Source organism: Mustela lutreola, chromosome 10 (assembly GCF_030435805.1).
Source record: "Mustela lutreola isolate mMusLut2 chromosome 10, mMusLut2.pri, whole genome shotgun sequence".
NCBI lineage: Eukaryota > Metazoa > Chordata > Mammalia > Carnivora > Mustelidae > Mustela > Mustela lutreola.
This window is the reverse complement of record NC_081299.1, coordinates 42,349,990-42,373,036: the sequence shown is the minus strand read 5'-3', so window position 1 is coordinate 42,373,036 and position 23,047 is coordinate 42,349,990. Positions and strand designations below refer to the sequence as shown.

The 23,047-nt window shown below is 38.6% G+C and overlaps 1 protein-coding gene and 1 non-coding gene across 3 annotated transcripts in view; one reads left to right on the top strand and one right to left on the bottom strand.

Moving 5' to 3' along the window:
• The window catches only part of SCP2 (sterol carrier protein 2), a 113,533-nt gene that overhangs the window by 60,079 nt on the left and 30,407 nt on the right, over positions 1 to 23,047 (bottom strand). For both annotated transcript variants that reach the window (XM_059135982.1, XM_059135981.1), the window contains exon 6: positions 11,611 to 11,737. In XM_059135982.1, coding sequence (XP_058991965.1) covers positions 11,611 to 11,737 — 127 coding nt within the window. The remainder of the gene's footprint in view (positions 1 to 11,610; positions 11,738 to 23,047) is intronic.
• On the top strand, positions 5,175 to 5,306 carry LOC131810685 (small nucleolar RNA SNORA63). The gene has a single exon (XR_009345665.1). It is a non-coding gene; the product is annotated as a small nucleolar RNA SNORA63 (small nucleolar RNA).

Sequence of the window (23,047 nt, the reverse complement as noted above, 5' to 3'; positions counted from 1 at the left end):
CCTGGGAAAGGAAGAGCAACTATGAGAAAGGCTCTTGAGGTTCTATTTGACTACAAGCTCAATATGATTTAACAGTGTGTTGCAACTACCAGAAAAGCTTACAGTATCCTCAATGAGACCGGTTATAAGGCTCATGAAACAAGTAAAATGAGAAACAGTTAAAGAGAAGAGAAGTTAAGCACAACATCTCGCTGGCTCAAATATTTGAAGAGCTATAAGGTGAAAGAGGCTCCCGTCTTACGAGCCTCAGGAGACAGAAACAGGAGCATGGATGGAAACTACAGGGAGAGAGATCTGATTTCAACAATTGGAATCACCCAAAAAATGGAATGAGTGGCCTCTGTTGGTGGCAAGTTTCTTGTCACAAGAAGTACAAATGCTCTGTTGTCACATATTAGAAGATTTACAAGTAATTCATGCATGGATTGGTAGGAAGAGGGGCAACTGAACTGTACAAAAGCACTTGGCATAGTGTCTGATATAAGAGATATTCAATAAGTGTTGATGTCTTTTCTTTTTTTCCTTACCCTGGAATCTAATTAATCTATATCCAATTAATCTATAACCCTTTAAAAAATATTCTGTCAGTGACTTACCATATCTTTATTAAACCTATATACTAATGATGGGCTTGGTGACCACTGATCCTGAACTGCTAATTCAGATATTTGGCTATTCAAAGGATACTCCTAGTATAAAAATAGTTCAACCTTCTTGAATCAAATTTTGAAGCCACAAAATACTGCTGATTTAACAGCAGAATGTGAGCTACTACAAACATTTGTATCCATTCATGTTTAGTATACATTCACAAAGAACAATTTCAAATGACAATTTTAGAGCCCATAATATTTTACAGTTTATTAAAAATCTACTGGATGAAGAATAACATTTCAACTAAAGTACGGTACATTTATAACTCAAAGTTTGGGCTAGAAAATTATCCAAGTATTCTGAACAATATAAAACTTGAGGAAAGATATAAGCTTATAAACACACCAGGCACAGGATTTCCAGGTAGCTGAGGACAATGAAGGCTGCCTAAATCTCTTCTCTCTCCATATCCTCCAAAAACAACATAGAATGACAAGAACTGCACAAAACCATACCTTCCACAAAACTAGACAAGAGACTACTCATGCTCACTCTTTCTCTGGCTCTCAGAAATAAATAAAATTTTTAAAAATAAAATAAAATAAATAAAACCACCACTGGGAAGAGAAAGACTCCCCCACGAATGTAAAAAGAGTGAACAATATTACTACAGATCAAAGCATGACTACAGGGAAGGGTCTGAAAAGTACAGAGATTCAAGGTGGTAATCTTTGAAAAGCATAGCTATGGAAGAAAAAAAGGGGAGGGCGTGCAAAAAGAAAGGGAAAGGTATCCTTTGGCAGCTGGATAGTGAAAGAGGAAAGAGGCAAAGAGGGAAACCTTTAGGGTCCTGCAAGACAAAAAAGAAAGAGAGAGAAATCAGAGGACACACAACTCATTTTTCAAAAAAATCCACTACAGATATAAGACATTACTACCCTGATATAAGAGGGAGCCAAAGAACCAGGAATCACCCCATATCACAATGCAATAAAACTAAAAAGCATTTTTTTAAAGATTGTATTTATTTATTTGACAGAGGGAAAAAGACAGCAAGAGAGGGAACACAAGCAGGGGGAGGGGGAGGGAGAGAAGCAGGCTCCCCACTGATAGGGGAACTGGATGAGGGGCTTGATCCCAACATCTTGAGCCAAAGGCAGACACTTAACAACTGAGCCACCCAGGCACCTCAAAACTAAAAATTATTAATAAATTTTAAAAATTAAGAGGTGCGTGGGTGGCTCAGTCAGTTAAGCATCTGACTTGATTTTGGCTGAGGTCATGATCTCAGTGTTGTGACACTGAGCCTCACATTGGGCTCCAAGCTGGCCATGGAGTCTGCTTAAGATTCTCTCTCCCCATCTTCCTCTGCCCCTCCCCACTGCCACCACTGGCCCATATGCACACGCATGCTCTCTCTAAATAAATAAATAAAGTAAAATAAGATAAAAGCACAATTAGCAATTTAAAAATATTTCCATGAAACAACTCCTAGGTAAAAAATAAATTATTAAAGAAATGCAAATGGAAATTATAAAATTCACTGTAAACAATTCATATCACAATCAATGTGATATGTTTAAAGCAGCAATCAGGAAAACACACAGCACTAAACACAAGAAAGAAAGAGTGATAAAATGTAATATTATTTGGCAATGAAAAGAAATAATGTCCTTGTACATGCTATGCATGAATGAACTGGGAAGACATTATACTAAGTGAAAGAATCCAGTCACAAAGGCCACATATTATGATTCCATTTAAATAAAATGTCCAGAATATGCAAATCCATAATAACAGAAGGAAGACTAGTGGCTGCCAAGTGCCTGAGAGGAGTAGATAATGGAGAGGACCACTAATGGGTATGAGGCTTCCTTTTGGGGTGATGAAAATGTTCTGAGATTAGGTAGCGGTAATGGTTGCACAACTCTGAATATAATAAAAATCACTGAGTTGTACACTTCAAAAGAGTGACTTTAATGGGATGTGAATTATATCTCAATGAAGTTGTCATTAAAAAGAAAGAAAATGTATTAGATTTCCAACTCAAAAACTAGAAAAACAACTGAAGTAAACTAAAAGAAAGTACAAGGAAGATATAAGCAGAAATTAATTTGGTAAAGAATAAAAAGAGTAGACATAATCAACATCTTGTTATTTTAAAAATTTACAAATAGGCAAACTACTACTAATCTAATTTTTTAAAGGAGAAAACATGAATACACAAAAAATAAAAAGTAACAAGAGAAGGGCACCTGGGTGGCTCAGATGATTGAGCCTTGGTTGGTTTGGTTTCAGCTGGTTGACTTTGGTTGACTTGGTTTCAGCTCAGGTCCTAATCTCGGAGTCTTGGGATAGAGCTCTGAGATATGCTCACCACTCAGTGGGGAGTCTGCTTGAGATTCTCTCCCTCCTCCTCTCCCTCTACCCTTCCCCTGCTCATGCTTGCACACTCTCTCTCTCTCAAATAAATAAATCAATCTTAAAAAAAAATAGCAAGAGGAAAATACCATTGAAATAGAAACAAGTTTTAAAATTGTAAAAGACTACTTTTCTGACTTCTGTATAAAGATTTGGAAATCTAAATGAAATGGATAATTTCCTAGAGATATACAGACTGCCCCAAATGACCTCACTAAAGATAAGATATTTAAACATAAAGAAATATATAGGGGCGCTTGGGTGGCACAGTCATTAAGTGGCTGCCTTCAACTCAGGTCATGATTCCAGGGTCCTAGGATCGAGGCCTGCATCAGGCTCCCTGCTCAGAGGGGAAACTGCTTCTCCCTCTCCCACTCTGCCTGCTTGTGTTCCCTCTCTCGCTGTGTCTTTCTCTGTCAAATAAACAAAATCCTTAAAAATAAATAAAAATTGAAAATAAAAGCAATACTAAAAGCAACTAAAAATTGGGTCTGCTTTAAACAGAAACATAAATAGATAGATATTAATTACCAAGCAACTACCAAAAAGAAAAAGAGAGAAAAATAGGCCAAGATGGTTCCACAGGGAATTCTACCAAACCTACAAAGTATTGTAGTCCCAAGACTCTACAAATTGTATAAGAGCATGAAAAGTAAAGAAAGTCTTCCTATTTCTTTTTATAAGGGAAGTATAAAATTAATACAACTTGGTATTAAAACAAGGGAAAAAGATAAAGACAAAGGAAAAAAAGAAAATTGTACATCAATATCACTTACAAATATTGATTTAAAGTACTACATAAAATAAAATAGTGACAGAATCTAATCCCCCACACACAAAAATCAATACATCATGACCAAGTGTCATTCATTTCAGATATGCAAAGTTGGTTCAATATCAGCAATCCATTAATAAAATATTCTAATAATATATCTAAATGAGGGACATAATGCAATTAATTCAACAGGTGCTGGAAAAAGCCTTTAACAAAATATAATTTCCTATTCCTAAAAAATAGGAAAACAACTAAAAAAAATAACTGATGAATACTTTCTGAACACAACAAAATTATATATGTATATATATACACACACATATATTTATGAGCCTGAAGCCAGCAGCCAGAATCTTATTTAGCCAGCAGCCAGAATCTTATTTAATGGGGTAATAACATCTCCCATAATGGATTGTTATAAGGATTGTTTAAGATAATAAGACAATATAGGTATGGAAATTCATCCATTCATTCAACAAATATTTATTTACATATGCTAGGGACTATAGAAGAGAAAGGAAAAAAACAAACAAACCAACTTTCTTCTGTCCAGATTACATGCCAAGCACTGTACTAAGCTGGGTATATTGAAAGTAAACAAAATGGACAGGGATCCTGCTTTCATGGAGTTTACAGAATAATGAGGAAGACAAAAATTAAACAAATAAAAACACACAACATATATATGAATGTAAATATTGCCAGAAGCTATGAAAGAAAGCAATATGGGGCTATCTATGAGCAAAAATAACAGGAAGACCTACTTCAATTTGAATGGTCTAGGACAGTCTTTCTTTGAAGATTACTTAATTACAGAACACCTGTTTTGTGCCAAGCACTGATCTTAGTAACAGTCACTGAATAGGGAATAAAACAAAATTCAGTGGCCTTATAGAACTTAGATTCTGGCTAGAAGAGACGGTCAATGGAGAAAAAATACATGTGCCAAATTTTTGTAAGTGTTCTATAAAATAGTAAAGCAGGAGACAGAGGATAGGGAGTTCTGGGAAAGAGGGTGATGAAAGAAGCAGATGACAATGTTGAAGCAAAGACCTGATGGAGTAAGCACTGATGGGATCTTAGGGTAGAGAATTCCAGAAGTGGAAACAGCAAGGCTGCCTGAAGTAGGAATGTGCTTACTGTTCTCAAAAACAGAAAGGATAATGTGGCTAGAGTACAATGGTGAAAGAACAAAATGGTAAGAGATGAGGTCAGAAAGCTACAGAGGGTGGGAGACCAGAGAGTGTAGAAGGTTGTAGTTTTAAGTTTCAATGTTTGTAGCTAAGTTTGTAGCTAAGTTTCAATCTGAGTGTGATGAGAACACATGGAGAATTTTGAGCAAAGGAGTGAAATGATCTGGCTTTTATTTTAAACACACCATCTGAAGGAGGATTTAGATTATAATACAGCTATTAAGAACTGTGTTGTCCTTCCCACTGCTCAAAATAAAGTTGTTTCTTAACTACACCTCTCTGTTATACTCCTATAGCAGCCAGGGATGGTTGGTCACATACATGTCAATAAAATTAAATATTGAGGGGTGCCTGGGTGGCTCAGTGGGTTAAAGGCTCTGCCTTCACCTCAAGTCATGATCCCAGGTCCTGGGATCGAGCCCCGCATAGGGCTCTCTGCTAAGCGGGAAGCCTGCTTCCTCCTCTCTCTCTGTGCCTACTTGTGATTTCTGTCAAATAAATAAATAAAATCTTTTTTAAAAAATTAAATATTGATTTGACTGGTGATTTTTGAATTAAAAAACAAAACAAACAAAACACTGCTCGGGCTATAAAGTACAGATTTGCCTACAGAGATACACAAGCAAAAGCAGAAAAACCAATTAGGACTTCTACAAGCCAGGTAAGAAATGATAGTGGCATGCACTGTAGTATAAGTGAGTACAAGTGAGAAACAGATACTGAAAAATGAGTGAAAAGGTTTGCCAATACAGTGAATGTCAAGTTCAAGTAGAATCAAAAACAGCTTCAAGGTTTTTGGACAAAGGTCCTAGAAAGATGGAATTACCATTTACTGAATGGGGAAAACTTCAGGAAGAATAGAGGGAAAAGGGGGAGTTCAGGGAAAGAATTAGGACTTCAGTTTTAGACATACTAAATTTGAGAAGCCAATTAGACATCCAAGTAGAGATACTTTTGTAAAGTGTTGGAGATATGAGATAAGTTGTTGTGTTTTTTTTTTTTTTTTTAAGACCTAAAAGATGGGGGTGCCTAGGTGGCTTAGTCAGTTAAGCATCTGACTCTTGATCTCAGCTCAGTTCTTAATCTTGGGGCTGTGAATTCAAGCCCCATCTTGGGCTCCATGCTGGGCATGGAACCTACTTTAAAAAAAAAAAAAAAAAGAAAAAAGGAGGGGGGCATCTGGGTAGCTCAGTGCGTTAAGCCTCTGCTTTTGACTCAGGTCATGATCTCAGGGTCCTGAGCTCTCTGCTCTCTGCTCAGTGAGGAGTCTGCTTCCCTTTCTCTCTCTGCCTGCCTCTCTGCCTACTTATGATGGGTCTCTGTCAAATAAATAAACAAAATCTTTGGGGGGGGGGGAAGGATGAGGACAGATGACCGTGAAAGAATGGAGTAAAGAGCAGTGTAGCCAAAGGGAAGGGAATATGAGACTCTAAGGCAGAAAAATGTTTGGCTTACTGAAGAGACAGAAAAAAGGCCAGTGTGCTTAAACCCAGGAGACTATACAACCAGGATGAAAACAATAAGAAATTATTTTTTTTAAATACAGAGTCTCCTTATTCTACAATAACAAATGATACATATTTTGGTACCTAAATGGTACAGACTATGTCCCTGACGAAACTCATATGTTGAAGCCCTAACCCTCAATGTAATGGTATTTGGAAATGGGACTCCTTGGAGGTAATTAGAGTAGATGAGGTCATGAGGGTGAGGACTTCCTGATGGGTTAGTGCCCTTCTCTTTTTAAAAAGGGGAAGAGAGGGGCGCCTGGGTGGCTCAGTGGGTTAAGCCTCTGCCTTCAGCTCAGGTCATGATCTCAGGGTCCTGGGATCGAGCCCCATGTCGGGTTCACTGCTCAGCAAGGAGCCTGCTTCCCCAATTCTCTCTCTGCCTGCCTCTCTGCCTACTTGTCTCTCTCTATCAAATAAATAAATAAAATCTTAAAATAAAATAAAATAAAAAGGGGAAGAGAAAGATGTTTCCTTCTCTCACTCTGTCTCTCTCATTCTCTCTCTCTGCACCCACACAAAAAAAGAGGTCATTTAAGTATACATGAGAGGGCAGGAAACCAAAAAAGCTATCTTGCACCTTGATCTTGGACTTCTCAGCCTCTAGAATTGTGAGAAATGAATTTTTGTTATTTGAGCTACCCAGTCTGTGGTATTTTGCTAGAGCAGCCTGAGCAGAACTAATATACTGGAATTGGGGTTACACTAAACAAAAATGTAAAATATGTGAATGGCTTTGGAACAGAAGATGGTTATAAGGAAACTGCTAGTGATAGCCTAAAGTGCCTTAAATAAACTATTAATAGAAGCCTCCAGATCCTTTGAGGATACTAGTGGTGAAGGTTTGTTTGCAAAATGATAAAACCTTACTGAGGACGGGAGGAAAGGAGAGCCTTGCCACAATAGGAGCAGAAATTATAATAACTATTATCTGCAGTTATGTGAAAATTAGATAAGGAAAATATTGAAGGTGCCACATGGTTTATTCTTGCGTTTATAGGAAAAAATCTATATTGCTATATTGAGGAAAGGGCTATTAAATAAAAAAAACTCAGGACTTGATGGTCTTGAAAATTCAAGTTTCTCAAAATGGGAAAAGATGCTAAAATTAAGAAGTAGCATTTGAGCAAAGATCAAATCCAGGGCACTGCCAGGAAAAAATGATCCAAAGATGAGGCCCAGGGTATGACAAATCTTTTGTTAAAGATCTCAGATCAGAAGTGATGCCTCAGGGGCGCCTGGGTGGCTCAGTGGGTTAAAGCCTCTGCCTTCAGCTCAGGTCATGATGCCAGGGTCCTGGGATGGAGCCCCATGTCAGTCTCTCTGCTCAGCAGGGAGCCTGCTTCCTCTGTCTCTCTCTGCCTGCCTCTCTGCCTACTTGTGATCTCTGTCTGTCAAATAAAGAAAATCTTAAAAAAAAAAAAAAGTGATTCCTCAGAATATAGTTTGAATAGAAAAAAGCCCTCTAAAGAGGAAAAGCCTCTGCCTCACAAATCCCCTATCAAAGAACTACAAGGAAGCTTAAGGATGCTGTCCCTCAGCCATCTCAGAAAGGACCCAAGGAAGAGAGCTTATCTCAAAGGCATTTGCAGGTGTAGCTTTTTGTTTAATGGAGTGACCCAAGGAGATTCACATGAGACCCACAAAATTCTTAAGATAAAAATAATCTACATAGAGGATTCTTGGGTATTAACATTCTATTTTTCACCTGGTAGGTGGTTTTGGTCACAGTGAGGAGCTGAGAATTCAGTAGGCTGTATATTTATGTTTTGTGCACTTCTCTGTATTGAGTTTTAACGCTCAGCAATGAGAAAATGTTTTAAAAACTTTGTATTTATTTGACAGAGATCAAAAGTAGGCAGAAAGGCAGGCAGAGAGAGAGGAAGAGAAGCAGGCTCCCTGCTGAGCAGACCCTGGGGTCATGACCTGAGCCAAAGGCAGAGGCTTAACCCACTGAGCCACCCAGGCACCCAACAATGAAAAAAAAAATTTTTTTTAAGATATTTTTTATTTATTTGACAGAGAGAGAGAGATCACAAGTAGACAGAGAGAAAGGAGGAAACGGGCTCCCTGCTGAGCAGAGAGCCCAATGCAGGGCTCAATTCCAAGACCCTGGGATCATGACCTGAGCCAAAGGCAGAGGCTTTAACCCACTGAGCCACCCAGGTGGCTCAACAATGAAAATTTTTAACTTAAAAAAAAAAATGCTGGGTTCAACCCACTAACTCAATTACATTATTTCCTAGCAGGTCACAATCCACAGTTTGAAAAATTATGGTCTAGGTAAGAACTGTGGTAGTGAAAGGAACTAGAAGGAGAAACACTTCTAGTCTGCAGGTAGGACTAACAGGACGTAACGAGGGACTAGAACAGGGGAAAAGGAGGGAGAAATGTCAAAGATGATTCATGTTACGTTTTTTTAAAATATTTTATTTATTTATTTGACAGAGAGAGATCACAAGTAGGCAGAGAGGCAGGCAGAGAGAGAGGAAGGGAAGCAGGCTGCCTGCTGAGCAGAGAGCCCGACATGGGGCTCCATCCCAGGACCCTGGGATCATGACCTGAGCCGAAGGCAGAGGCTTTAACCCACTGAGCCACCCAGGTGCCCTGATGATTCATGTTTCTGCTTTGATTATCTAAATGGATAGAAGTGCCACTTACTGAGATGAGAAAAACTAGAAAATGAACAAGTTTAAAATTACGGGAGAACACAATTAAGAGTCTGCATCTGAACATATTAAATTTGGGACACCTGAGTAGCTCTGTCAGTTAAGTGCCTTTGACTCAGGTCATGATCCCAGGGTCCTGGGATAGAGCCCTGGTACCGGGCTCCTTGTTCAGTGGTGAGCCTGCTCCTCCCTCTGCCTGCAGCACCCCCTGCTTGTGCTCTGTCTCTCGCTCTCTCTGACAAAAAAAAAAAAAAAAAAAACTTAAAAAAAAAGAAAAACAAAAATGAACATGTTAAATTTGAGATGCCTATTAAAGCAGAGATCCAAGATGCCAACTAGATATGTGAGTACAGAGGCCATCACTGGCCCCCCTCTCCCTGCAAGTATATTACTTTGGGTATTTTTTCCTCATAGGACTAATAACTACCTGAAGTTATCTTCATTTTTTTCATGTGTTATTGTCTGACTCAAACTAGAAATTTAAGCAAATATTTCACATCTCATCTGCTTGTGAATGAATCTGCTTGACAGCTTGTGAATGAATGCATTAATCCACTTAATTATTTTTCCCTCTTAAATGTCCTTTTAGGTCTATCTTTGTAGTTTCCTACCACAAAAGAAATGAAATATATTTCCCTATCCCTTGATTCCAAGTTTGCCATTAACTTGCTTTGGTCAACAGCCTAAGTTTCAAAAGGCTTTACATGTTGCAGATAACACCCTTGTCCTTCTGCTGTCACCATGAAAAGGACATGCCTGGGCCAGCCTTCTGGTCCCAGGAAGAGGAGAGACATATGACCCTGCCAAACAAGAGTAGAACAGAGTTTCCAACCAATCAATAGTCATATGATTAACCCAAACAAGATTTGAGCTCAGCTTAGATGAGCTGATTCCCAATCTACTAATTTGTAAACTCTAATAATAAATAATTATTTTTTAAAATCACTGAGTTTTGGCATGCTTTATTACAAAGCAATAGCAAACTGATATACTGCTATAGTCCAATGCCTAGAACAGTGACTAGAATATAATGAGAGCTCAAAAAATATTTTAATTGAAAAGGAAATGGACAAGGAATAGCCAAAGAGGTAAGAAAACCAGGAGAATGAGATGTCATGAAAGCCAAGAGAAGAGTAAGTTTTAAAGAAGTAAGTGGTCAAAGGGATTAACAGTGCTGAAGTTTGTTAAATTAGGATTGAAATGTACGTACTAGATGTGGCAACATGGTGTTCAGTGGTAGCCTTGAGAATGGAGGGAAGCCAGATTGGAATGGACTGAGTTTAAAAAGCTAGGAAATAGCTATAGGAAAGAAAATTCTCATGGCCAAAAACTAGCAATGCTCCTCCCACCATTCTTCCTTGAAGATTTTTTTTCCTTTCTAATTATTTGATCTATCAAACAACCTGGGATATTTTTCCTAGAGAGATCAGGAATATTGATGTTCGAGTATGATCATTTCCTTTCTTATCTAATAGTACACAGCAAGGCACTGATTCAGGGTCATACAATTAAAAAAAAAATCCTAGGGGCGCCTGGGTGGCTCAGTGGGTTAAGCCGCTGCCTTCAGCTTGGGTCATGATCTCAGGGTCCTGGGATTGAGTCCCACATCAGGCTCTCTGCTCAGCAGGGAGCCTGCTTCCTCCTCTCTCTCTCTACCTGCCTCTCCATCTACTTGTGATCTCTGTCTGTCAAATAAATAAATAAAATCTTTAAAAAAAAAAATCCTATCTGCACCATCCCATGCTTTAACTAACTGCTAAGGCAAGCCAATTATTGATCATCAGTCAAAAATTTAGGATGCAAATCAAAATGCAAATCAACTATGAAATTTAAATCTAAGAAAACATTGTGAAATGACAGATGATGGATTCTTGGTGAATTCAAGTACTAAGAATTAAATTTGGCTATATAAACATTACCAAAAGCATGCTTTAAGTGTCATCATATTCAGAACTGATGAACCTCAATTTATAGTTCATGATTAAAGGGGACAAGATTGGGCGCCTGGGTGGCTCAGTGGGTTAAGCCTCTGCCTTCAGCTCAGGTCATGATCTCAGGGTCCTCTGATCGAGTCCCGCATCAGGCTCTCTGCTCAGCAGGGAGCCTGCTTCCTCCTGTCTCTCTCTCTGTCTGCCTCTCTGCCCACTTGTGATCTCTCTCTGTCAAATAAATAAATAGAATCTTAAAAAAAGGGGGGGGGACAAGATTTATGTTATTTTTCCTATTTCAATTTCTTGGTGTGGAACACTCCACGTATTTCCCATATGCTGTCCTATATATAAATATTTTCTCTGAAACTAAATCCTAGGTGGACTATTTCTCCAATTTAATTCAAAAACCATTTTATATCTTATATATCCTGGCATTGTCCACAGATCCTGAATAAATTCCTGTTGTTTCTCATCACATGCATACAACTACCAATAGGCCTTAAATTTTTTTTAACATACCATATTTTTCCATGTGCTCTTTTCCAGCAAATGCAAACATCTGAGGAGCAATTGGTTTGGCAGACAATCCATATTTATTGATCAGGACCTCAAGATGTTTATCAACTGGGTTGGTCCTATGTGAAGACTAAGAGAGAGGGGAAAAAATTAGTAAGTACGTGATATGATAATTGTCTCTTTTGACTATTACAGTATTACTAAAAGATATACATATTCTAAGTACACAGTCAAGCAAAAATAAACAATGTGAATAAAATCAGTCAGGAAATGCTTTGCAGGGAAACATGGAAAGGAAAAACAATCAAGTGAGGAATTAATTTTTCATGAAATATCTATAAAGAATCCAGTGGGGAGTGGGGAGATGCCTGGATAGCTCAGTCAGTTAAGTGCCCAACTCTTGGTTTCAGCTCAGGTCATGATCTCATCTCGTGGGATTGAGCCCCTCGTTGGGCTCTGCACTCAACGTGGAGTCTGTTTTGGATTCTCTCTCCCTCTCCGTCTCCCTCTTGCTCTCTCTCTCTCGCTCTCTCAAATAAATAAATAAAATCCTTAAAAAATAATAAGAAAATAAAAATAAAGACTCCAGTAGGTACCCATAACTACTCAAGATGCTGGGGATCCAATGTGAATAAAATAGGTAAAGCCTCTGCTCATCTGGCATTTACATCTGTGGCAGAGAGGGGCAAAGATAGAAGATAAAAATAAATTAAAATGTAAGTAGGGGTGCCTGGGTGGCTCAGTCAGTTGAGCATCTTACTCTTGCTTTGAGCTCAGGTCATGATCTCAGGGTTGTGGGATCAAGCTCTGCCTCAGTTCTGTGCTCAGTGCTGAGTCTGCTTGTCCTTCTCCTTCTGCTCCTCCCCCACTCACTTGCTCTCTCACTTTCAAATACATAAATATTTTTTTAAAATGTAAATAATAAAAAATAAAAAATAAAAAAAAAATAAAAAAAAAAATAAAAATGTAAATAATATTATTTTCCTACCCCCCAACCCCCCACATTGCATCTCCACAAGATGGGATTAGGAGGGAGGCAAAACATAAGAGACTCTTACTATCACAAAACAAACTGAGAGTTAAAAAACAACAAACAAACAAAAAGAACTGAGGTGACGGGGTTAAGGGGGTAGGGAGAGGGTGGTGGGGTTATGGACATTGGGAAGGGTACGTGATATGGTGAGTGCTGTGAAGTGTGTAAACCTGGCGATTCACAGACCTGTACCCCTGGGGCTAATAAGACATTATATGTTAATATAAATAAATAAATAATCTTTAAAAATGTAAATAATAATGTTATAAAGAAGAATAAATCTAAGTAAGGGAATAAAGACTGGAGATAGGAAGTGTTACTTTTTTTTTTTTTTTTTAAAGATTTTGTTTATTTATCCGAGAGAGAGAGGGAGGGAGCGAGCACAGGCAGACAGAATGACAGGCAGAGACTGAGGGAGAAGCAGGCTCCCTGCTGAGCAAGGAGCCCGATGTGGGACTCGATCTCAGGACGCAGAGATCATGACCTGAGCCAAAGGCAGCTGCTTAACCAACTGAGCCACCCAGGCATCCCAGGAAGTGTTACTTTAAACACAACTGTCAGGGAAGTTCTCACTGACCAACGGTATTTGAGCAGGAATGTGAAGCAGTAAGGAGTAAGTCATTTGGGTAATCATGGGAGAGAAGAATTCCAGGCAAAGGGAACAGCAACAAAAAGGATCCTAAGGCAGGAGCATGCTTGGGTGTTTGAGAAAAGAAGTGAATTAGGATTAGAATAAAGCGATACTCAGAAAGTATAATCACCTTTGTTTCTATGGTGCTAGAGTGCAAGAACATATTTCCTAATACTAATATTCCACAAAGGGAAAGCTAACAGTTTCTTCTCAGTTTACCTACTAGATTATGGACTCCCTGAAGTCATGAATTCTTTTTTATATTTGTACCTTTGTACAAATATAAAAGTACAAATATAAAATGCCTAGCATATGGACTGAAACATAGAAAACATTCTATAGGGGCACCTGGGTGGCTCAGTGGGTTAAAGCCTCTGCCTTCAGCTCAGGTCATGATCCCAGGGTCCTGGGATGGAGCCCAGCATCGGGCTCTCTGCTCCACAGGAAGCCTGCTTCCCCCTCTCTCTCTGCCTGCCTCTCTGCCTACTTGTGATCCCTCTCTCTCTATCAAATAAATAAAATCTTTTAAAAAGAGGGAGAAAAAGAATAAGAAAACATTCTATAAATAACTGTTGAATGAATAAATGAAGATTATTTTTTGATCCACAAGGCCTTCCAGAGGGTATACTGTTCAGCCATTCTCTTTGAAGAAGAGAAAATAGTCTTTTTATTTATCTATCTATTTATTTGTTTGTTTGTTTGTTTGTTTTTGGTAGGCTCCATGCCCAGCATGGAGCTCAATGTGAGACTTGAACTCATGACCATGAGATCAAGACCTGAACTGAGATCAAGAATCAGATGCTCAGGGCACCTGGGTGGCTCAGTGGGTTAAGCCTCTGCCTTTGGCTCAGGTCATGATCTCAGGGTCCTAAGATCCTGCTCTCTGCTCAGCAGGGAGCCTACCTCCCCCTTTCTCTCTGCCTCCCTCTCTGCCTACTTGTAATTTCTCTGTCTGTCAAATAAACAAGTAAAATCTTAAAAAAAAAGAATCAGATGCTCAACCAACTGAGCTACCCAGGCACCACAAGAAAAAATAATCTTAAAGGAAGAAAATAAGTTTCAGATATGATAAAGAGCTTGACAATCCAAAGTATACTTTAATATAAATAGGTCTTGTATAGTCTCTGAACACAGAAATCTAAAAAATAAGTACCTATAATTATGTGTTTGGATGGCTACAGATGGAAATTTTTTTCCGCCAAAAGAAATTTTGAAAAACAAAGAAAAAATGTTCATTGTTAAGTTAAAAAAAGGATGCTAATTAAAACAATGTGGACTACAACATGATGAATTGCAGAAAACAGATTTATCCTTCTACATTAACCAACTAAAAACCTGGACAAAATATACAAAGCAATCGTTTTCAGACGATGTACAAGTAGAAAGCATTGTATAGTGCTTTCCTTAACCTCTGAGTTAAGGAAAATAAGTAAGATGAGCATTATGATTGCCCCCAGATTGCTACTTGTAAAGAATAGGGAAGAGTAACACAGAGTCCAGCAGTCTTCCTAAGCTGAAGAAACAGAGTTCAGAGAAACCAAGGCATCTAGAATTCACAGAAAAAAGAAAGATAGAGGGGTGGGGGCAAGCATATGCACATGCTCTGAACATGCAAATAGTGTTGAGTCTTCAGTGAGTCTGATCAATACATGAATATGAGGAAACTACTGAGATAAGGGGGGGAAAAATCACTGAACAAGAGAAAACAGAACAATTCCCAAAACTCACACAGGGCCAGAAATAGTTTTTATTCTCAACAACTATAATAGAAAGATCTCCTAACATATGGGGTATCAATAGAATCCTAAGGTTATTGCCTGAAAGGCCAGGTCAGATTAGCCTACAAATAAAGACTGTTCTGATTCTATCTAACAGAGCTTAAAAGCAAATCTCAAAAAGGATCAAACCGTTTCTAAAAGAAACTTGCCCAGAACACATCCCCACATAGTTAAAAGAATATAAAAATTTAACACCCAACAAAGTAAAATGTACAATGTCTAGCATCCAATCACAGATCATAAGGTATGCAATGAAATAGAAAAATACGACCTGCAAAGAGTAGACTACCATCCAATAGAAAGACTTAGAAATGACACACAGTAGATTTAATAGATACCATTAAGAGGGTTCATAAATATACTCCAATTGTTCAAGAAGGCAGAAGCATAAGCATGACAATGAAAAATATGGAAGAAATAAAAGAAGACCCACACAGAACCTTTAGAGATTTTAAAAAATACAGTATCTGAAATGGAAAGTACAATGAATGCAATTAACAGCAGACTAGATAATATAGCAGATTCGTGAACTTAGGTACATATCAAAAAATACATGAAGAGAAAAAAAAACTCTAGAAAAAAATTAAGAAAGCATCAGTGAGTCATAGAACAATCAAATTTAGTAAGTGTATCACTGGAGTTCCAGAAAAAGAGAAAATGGGGAGAAAGAGAAGTGAGAAGAAAGATATTTAAGATATAATGACTGGGGACACTGGATGGCTCAGTCAGTTAAACATCCAACTCTTGATTTTACCTCAGGTCATGATCTCAGGGTTGTGATATCGAGCCCTGCATTAGCTCCATGCTCAGCACTGAGTCTGTTCCTCTCCCTCTCCATCTCCTCCCACTCATGCTTTCTCTATCTCTCTCTAATAAATAAAAAAATAAAATCAAAGACGTAAAGGCTGAAATTTTTCCAAATCTGATGAAAACTATAACTCACAAATCCAAGAACATCAAGAAACACCGAGCACAAAAAAAAAACATGATAAAACTTCACCAAAGTACATCATAATAAAATTGGTTAAAAATCAGTGATAAAGATAAAATCTCAAAAGCAACCAGATAAAAAGGCATGTTAAGAATATAGGAACAGAGGCAAGATAGCAGAGGTGTAGGGAACCTCGTTGCTGCCACCAGTCCCCTGAATTGAACTGGATATCTACCAAACCCAAGAAAACAGCGTGAGATGTAAGAATATCCTTCTGGATCGCTACACTCAGAAAAACACCACCAGGGTGAGTGGTGGCTTCCAATGCTCCAGATTTTCCTCAGGTTCATCTTGCCTGAGTCGTGGTTGATATTTCAGACTCTGTATATTCCCTCAACCATCCCTCAAGAGAATGACTAGGAGGAGGAATTACCAACAAAGGAAAGAACCGGAGACAATGGCCTCTGCCACAGACTTAATGGATATGGATCTAAGGAAAATGTCTGAAAAAGACTTCACAGTAACATTTATAAAGTTGCTATTTAGGTTTGAGAAAAGCATTAGTGACAGTATAGAATCTCTAAGGGCAGAATGTAGAGCTACTGTCGCTGAACTTAAAAATGCTGTGAAGGAGATGCCATCTAAACTGGATACTCTGAATGCCAGGGTAAATGAGAAAGAAGAGCAAATTAGTGATCTAGAAGATAAGCTGATAGAAAGGAAGGAAGTCAAGAATGATAAAGATAAACAACTCCAAGCTCATGAGATCAGAAGTAGAGACATCAATGACACCATGAAACATTCCAAAGTCAGAATTATTAGGGTCCCTAAGGGGGTGGAGAGAGAGAGAGGACAAGGATATATACTTGAGCAAACCATAGCTGAGAATTTACCTAATCTGGGGAAGAAAAGAAGGATCCATGTCCTAGAGGCAGAGAGGACCCTTCCCAAGATCAATAAAAAAAGACCAATACTCCAGTATATAATAGTAAAACTTGCTTATCTTAGAGCCAAGGCAGCTATCCTAAGAGAAGCTAGGGGGAAGAGATGTCTTACCTACGGAGGGAGGAACATCAGAATAACATTAGACCTTTCCACAGAGACCTGGCAAGCCGGAAGGGGTTGGCAAGACATAATCAGGGTACTAAATGAGATGAACATAAAACCAGGAATACTTTATCGAGCAAGGCTGTCATCCAGAATGGATGGAGAGACAAAGAGCTTCCAGGACAGGCAGAAAGTGAAAGGATATGTGACCACCAAGCCAGTGCCCGGCACGCAGTGGAGGAGGGCTGTTGTTCTATAGAAGAAAAAAGACCCCAAGAGTAATACAGACCAGAAAGTAACAGAGATAATCTACAGAAACACGAACTTCACAGGCAATAGATGGCACTAAATTCATATCTTTCAATAGTTACTCTGAACATGAAGAGCCTGAAAAATGAAATGGCACAGGGTTTCAGATTGGATAAAAAGACAGGGCCCACCCATATGCTGCCTACAAGAGACTCATTCAGAACCCAAATACACTTCCAGATTGAAAGTAGGAGATGGAGAACCATTTATCATGCAGATGGACATTGAAAGAAAGCTGGGTTAGCAATTCTCATATCAGACAAACTGAATTTTTAAACCAAAGACTGTAGTAAGAGATGTAAAAGAACACTATTATCATACTTAAAAGGTCTATCCCACAGAAAAATCTAAAAATTTTAAGTATCTATGCCCCCAACATGACAGCAGCCAACTACATAAGCCAACTGTTAGCTAAAGTAAAGAATCATATTGGTAATAATACATTAATAGTAGAAGACCTCTCAGCATTGGACAGGTCATCTAAGCAGAAGATTAACAAAGAAACAAGAGCTTTGAATGACACTTTGTACCAGATGGACTTTGTAAATACATACAGAACATTCCACCCTAAAACAACATAATACTCATTCTTCTTGAATACACATGGAACTTCCTCCAAAATAGATAACATATTTGGTCACAAATCAGGTTTGAACCGATACCAAAAGATTGAGATTATTCCCTGCATGTTGTCAGACCACAATGCCTTGAAACTGGAACCCAATCACAAGAAAAAAATTGGAAGGAATTCAAACATGTGCAAGTTAAAGACAATCTTACTAAAGAATGACTGGGTCAACCAAGAAATTAAGGAAGAACTTAAACAAGTCATGGAAACTAATGAGAATGAAATCACATCGGTCCAGAATCTATGGGATACAGCAAAGGCTGTCCTTTCAACAATGTGGAAGGATACAAATAAAAACCACAATGAGATATCACCTTACACCAGTTAAAATGGCAAAAATTAACAAGACAACAAACAACAAGTGTTGACGAGGATGTGTAGAAAGGGAAGCTCTTTTACACTGTTGGTGGGAATGCAAGTTGGTACAGCCACTCTGGAAAACAATATGGAGGTTCCTTAAGACATTAAAAAGAGAGCTACCCTATCACCCAGAAATTGCACTACTAGGTATTTACCCCAAAGATACAGATGTAGTGAGAAGAAGGGGCACATGCACTCCAGTGTTCATAGCAGCAATATGCACAATAGGAGCTGACAGGCCCTTCAACAAATGAATGGATAAAAAAAGATGTGATTCATATATACAATGGAATATTACTCAGCCATCAGAAAGAATGACTACCTACCATTTGCATTGACATAGATGGAACTGGAGGGGATTATGCTAAGTCAAATAAGTCAAGCAGAGAAACAATTATATGGTTTCACTCATATGTGGACTATAAGGAATAGTGCAGAGAATCATAGGGGAAGGGATGGAAAAATGAAGGGGGAGAAATTGGAGAGGGAGATGAACCATAAAAGACTATGGACTCTGGGAAATAAACTGAAGTTTTTAGAGGGGAGGGGGGTGAGGAGATGGGGTTACCTGGTAATGGGCACTAAGGAGGGCATGTTTTGTGATGAACTCTGGGTGTTATACCCAACTAGTGAATCATTGAACACTACATCAAAAACTAATGACGTACTATACAGTGGCTAAAAAAAGTGAAAAAAAAAAGAATATAGGACCAACTGAGGCACCTGAATGGCTCAGTGGGTTAAGCCTCTGCCTTTGGCTCGGGTCTTGATCTCAGGGTCCTGGGATGGAGTCCCGCATCGGGTTCTCTGCTTAGAGGGGAGACTGCTTCCCCCTGCCTCTCTGCCTACTTGTGATCTCTCTCTCTCTGTGTCAAATAAATAAAATAAAAATGTGTTCTTTAAAAAAAAAAAAGAATATAGGAAAAATGAAAGCCAAAGATAGTGAACCAATATCCTTAAAGCACTATATTGTTTTTAAAAAACTGATGCTAGAGGTGCCTGGGTAGCTCAGTTGTTAAGCGTCTGCCTTCGGCTCAGGTCATGATCCCAGGGATCGAGTCTTACATTGGGCACCCTTCTCAGCAGGAAGCCTGCTTCTCCCTCTCCCAACACCCCGCTTGTCATCCCTCTATTGATGTCTCTCTCTGTCAAGTAAATAAATAAAATCATTAAAAAAAAGATAAAAATTTGATGCTAAACTAGAATTCTGCACCCAGCAAATATATCTTCCAAAAAACAAGGTAAATAAAGACTTATTAAAACAGGGGCACCTGGGTGGCATTGGTTAAGTCTCTGCCTTCGGCTCAGGTCATGATCTCAGAGTCCTGGAACCAAGCCCCACATCAGGCTCCCTTCAGGGAGCCTGCTTCCCCCTCTAACTCTGCCTGCTGTTCTGCCTACTTGTGATCTCTGTCAAATATATAAAATCTTTTTAAAAATTCTTAAAAAAAAAACATAGAAAAGCTGAAGAGAATTTATCACCAGCAGATCAGCACTATACAAAATCTTAAGGAAAAGTCTTCAGGCAAATGGAAAATAATCCTAGAAGGAAATGTGAATCAATATAAAAGAATAAAGAGCTCAAAATAAAGAATAAAGAAAAAAGAAAAATGTCAAATATATGGATAAATACAAATTATCTTTAAAATTACTTCTAGGGGCGCCTGGGTGGCTCAGTGGGTTAGGCCACTGCCTTTGGCTCGGGTCATGATCCCAGAGTCCTGGGATCAAGTCCCACATCGGGCTCTCTGCTTAGCGGGGAGCCTGCTTCCTCCTCTCTCTCTCTCTGCCTGCCTCTCTTCCTACTTGTGATCTCTGTCTGTCAAATAAATAAATAAATTCTTTAAAAAAATTTTTTTAATTACTTCTAAATAATCTTTAAAAACTAAAATTATCTCTTTTTTTAAGATTTTATTTATTTATTTGACAGAGAGAGACACAGTGAGAGAGTGAACACAAGTGGGAGAGGATGAAGCAGGCTCCCTGCAGAGCAGGGAGCACAATGCAGACCTTGATCTCAGGACCCCAGGATCCTGACCCGAGGCAAAGGCAGACACTTAACAACTGAACCTCCCAGGTGACCCCGAAATAAAATTATCTTTTGTCAAAATTGATTATTTAAATAAATTCACAGGATTCCTCTCAGGTCCTCTCTCTCTTCAGGAGCTTTATACTATCCCTCAATAAACTTTGCTTTGCTGTCCACAAAAATAAATAAATAAATAAATAAATAAATAATAAATTCAATAACTGTTGTAGGGTTTATTATATATATAGATAGATAGATAGTTGTAAAATGTGCTTCTGTGCTGTTGTTTGAGGCAAACAAAAAAATATACTTTGTAAGGTTCTTATAATACTATAGTGTACAGTCACAATACTACTCAAAGGTCGTCTGTGAGTAAGTTAAGAATACTTACTATGGGGGCACCTAAATGGATCAGTGGGTTAAGGCCTCTGCCTTCAGCTCAGGTTGTGATCCCAGGGTCCTGGGATCGAGCCCTGCATTAGGCTCTCTGTTCAGCAGGGAGCCTGCTCCCCTCTTCTCTCTCTGACTACCTGTGATCTGTCAAATAAATAAATAAAATCTTAAAAAAAAAAAAAAAAAGAATACATACTATGCTCCACAATACCAAAAAAAAAAGTCATTTACCACAATCAATGGGGATTTATTCCTGGGTTACAAGGATGGTTCAATATCCACAAATCAATCAACATGATATATCACATCAGTAAGAGAAGGGATAAGAATGATATGAACATTTCAATAGATGCAGAGAAAACATCTGACAAGGTACAACAACCATTCATGACAAAAACCTTCAACAAAGTAGTGTAAGAGGGAACATACCTCAACTTAATAAAGCCATATATGAAAAACCCACAGCTAACATCATCCTCACTGGGGAAAAACTGAAAACCTTTCCCCTAAGGTCAAGAACAAGACACTGATGTCCACACTCACTACTTCTACTCAACATAGTACTGTAAAGTGCTAGTCACAGCAATGAGATAACAAAAAGAAATAAAAGGAATACATATCAATAAGGCAAAAGTAAAACTTTCACTATTTGCAGATGAGATGACACTATATATATATATATATACATATATATATATATATATATATATTTTAAAGATTTTATTTATTTATTTGAGAGAGAGACAGTGAGAGAGAACATGAGCGAGAAGGTCAGAGAGAGAAGCAGACTCCCTGTGGAGCTGGGAGACCGATGCGGGACTCGATCCCGGGACTCCGGGATCATGACCTGAGCCGAAGGCAGTCGTCTAACCAACTGAGCCACCCAGGCGTCCCAAGATGACACTATATATTAAAAACGCAAAAGACTCCATTGAAAAACTGCTAGAACTGATAAATGAACTCAGTAAAGTCACAGGATACATTATCAACACACAGAAATCTATTGCATTTGTTTATACCAATAAAGAAGCAACAGAAAGAGAAACTGAGAAAACAATCCCATTTACAATTGCACCAAAAATAATAAGATACCTAGGAATAAACCTAATGAAAGAGGTGAAAGACCTGTACTCTAAAAAGCATAAAACACTGATGAAAGGAAGTTAAGATGACATAAAGAAATGGAAAGACGTGGGCCACCAGGATGACTCAGTTGGTTAAGCACCCAAATCTTGATTTCAGCTCATGATCATGAGATCAAGCCCTGCATCAGGCTCCACACTCAGAGCTGAGTCTGCTTGTCCTTCTCCCTCTGCTCCTCCTCTCCCTCTCTCTCAAATAAAATCGTAAAAAGAAAGAAAGAAAGAAAGAAAGAGAGAGAGAGAGAGAGAGAGGGAGGGAGGGAGGAAGGAAGGAAGAAAGGGAGGAAGAAATGGGAAGAGAGGGGCACCTGGGTGGCTCAGTGGGTTAATCCTCTGCCTTCGGCTCGGGTCATGATCTCAGGGTCCTGGGATCGAGCCCCGAGTCGGGCTCTCTGCTCAGCAGGGAGCCTGCTTTCCCCTCTCTCTGCCTGCCTCTCTGCCTACCTGTGATCTCTGTCAAATAAATAAATAAAATCTTTAAAAAAAAAAAAAAAAGAAATGGGAAGACATTCCATGCTCATGGGTCAGAAGAACAAATATTATTAAAATGTCTATACTAGGGGCGCCTGGGTGGCTCAGTGGGTTAAAGCCTCTGCCTTCGGCTCAGGTCATGATCCCAGGGTCCTGGGATCGAGCTCCGCATCTGGCTCTCTGCTCAGTGGGGAGCCTGCTTCCTCCTCTCTCTCTGCCTGCTTCTCTGCCTACTTAGGATCTCTGTCTGTCAAATAAATAAATAAAAATCTTTTTTAAAAAAATGTCTATACTACCCAAAGCAATCTACACATTTTATGCGATCCTTTTCAAAATACCAATAGCATTTTTCATAGAGCTAGAAAAAAACAATCCTAAAATTTGTATGGAACCATAAAAGACCCTGAGTAGCCAAAGCAATCTTGAAAAATAAAAGCAAAACTGGATGCACCACAATTCTGGACTTAAGGTTATATTACAAAGCTGTAGCTATCAAAACAGTATGATACTGCCACAAAAATAGACACATAGATCAACAGAGTAGAATAGAAAATCCATAAATAAACCCACAATTATATGGTCAATTAATCTTTGACAAATCAGGAAAGACTAGCCAATGGGAAAAAGACAGTCTCTTCAAAAAATAGTGTTGGGAAAACTGGTCAGCAACATGCAAAAGAATGGAACT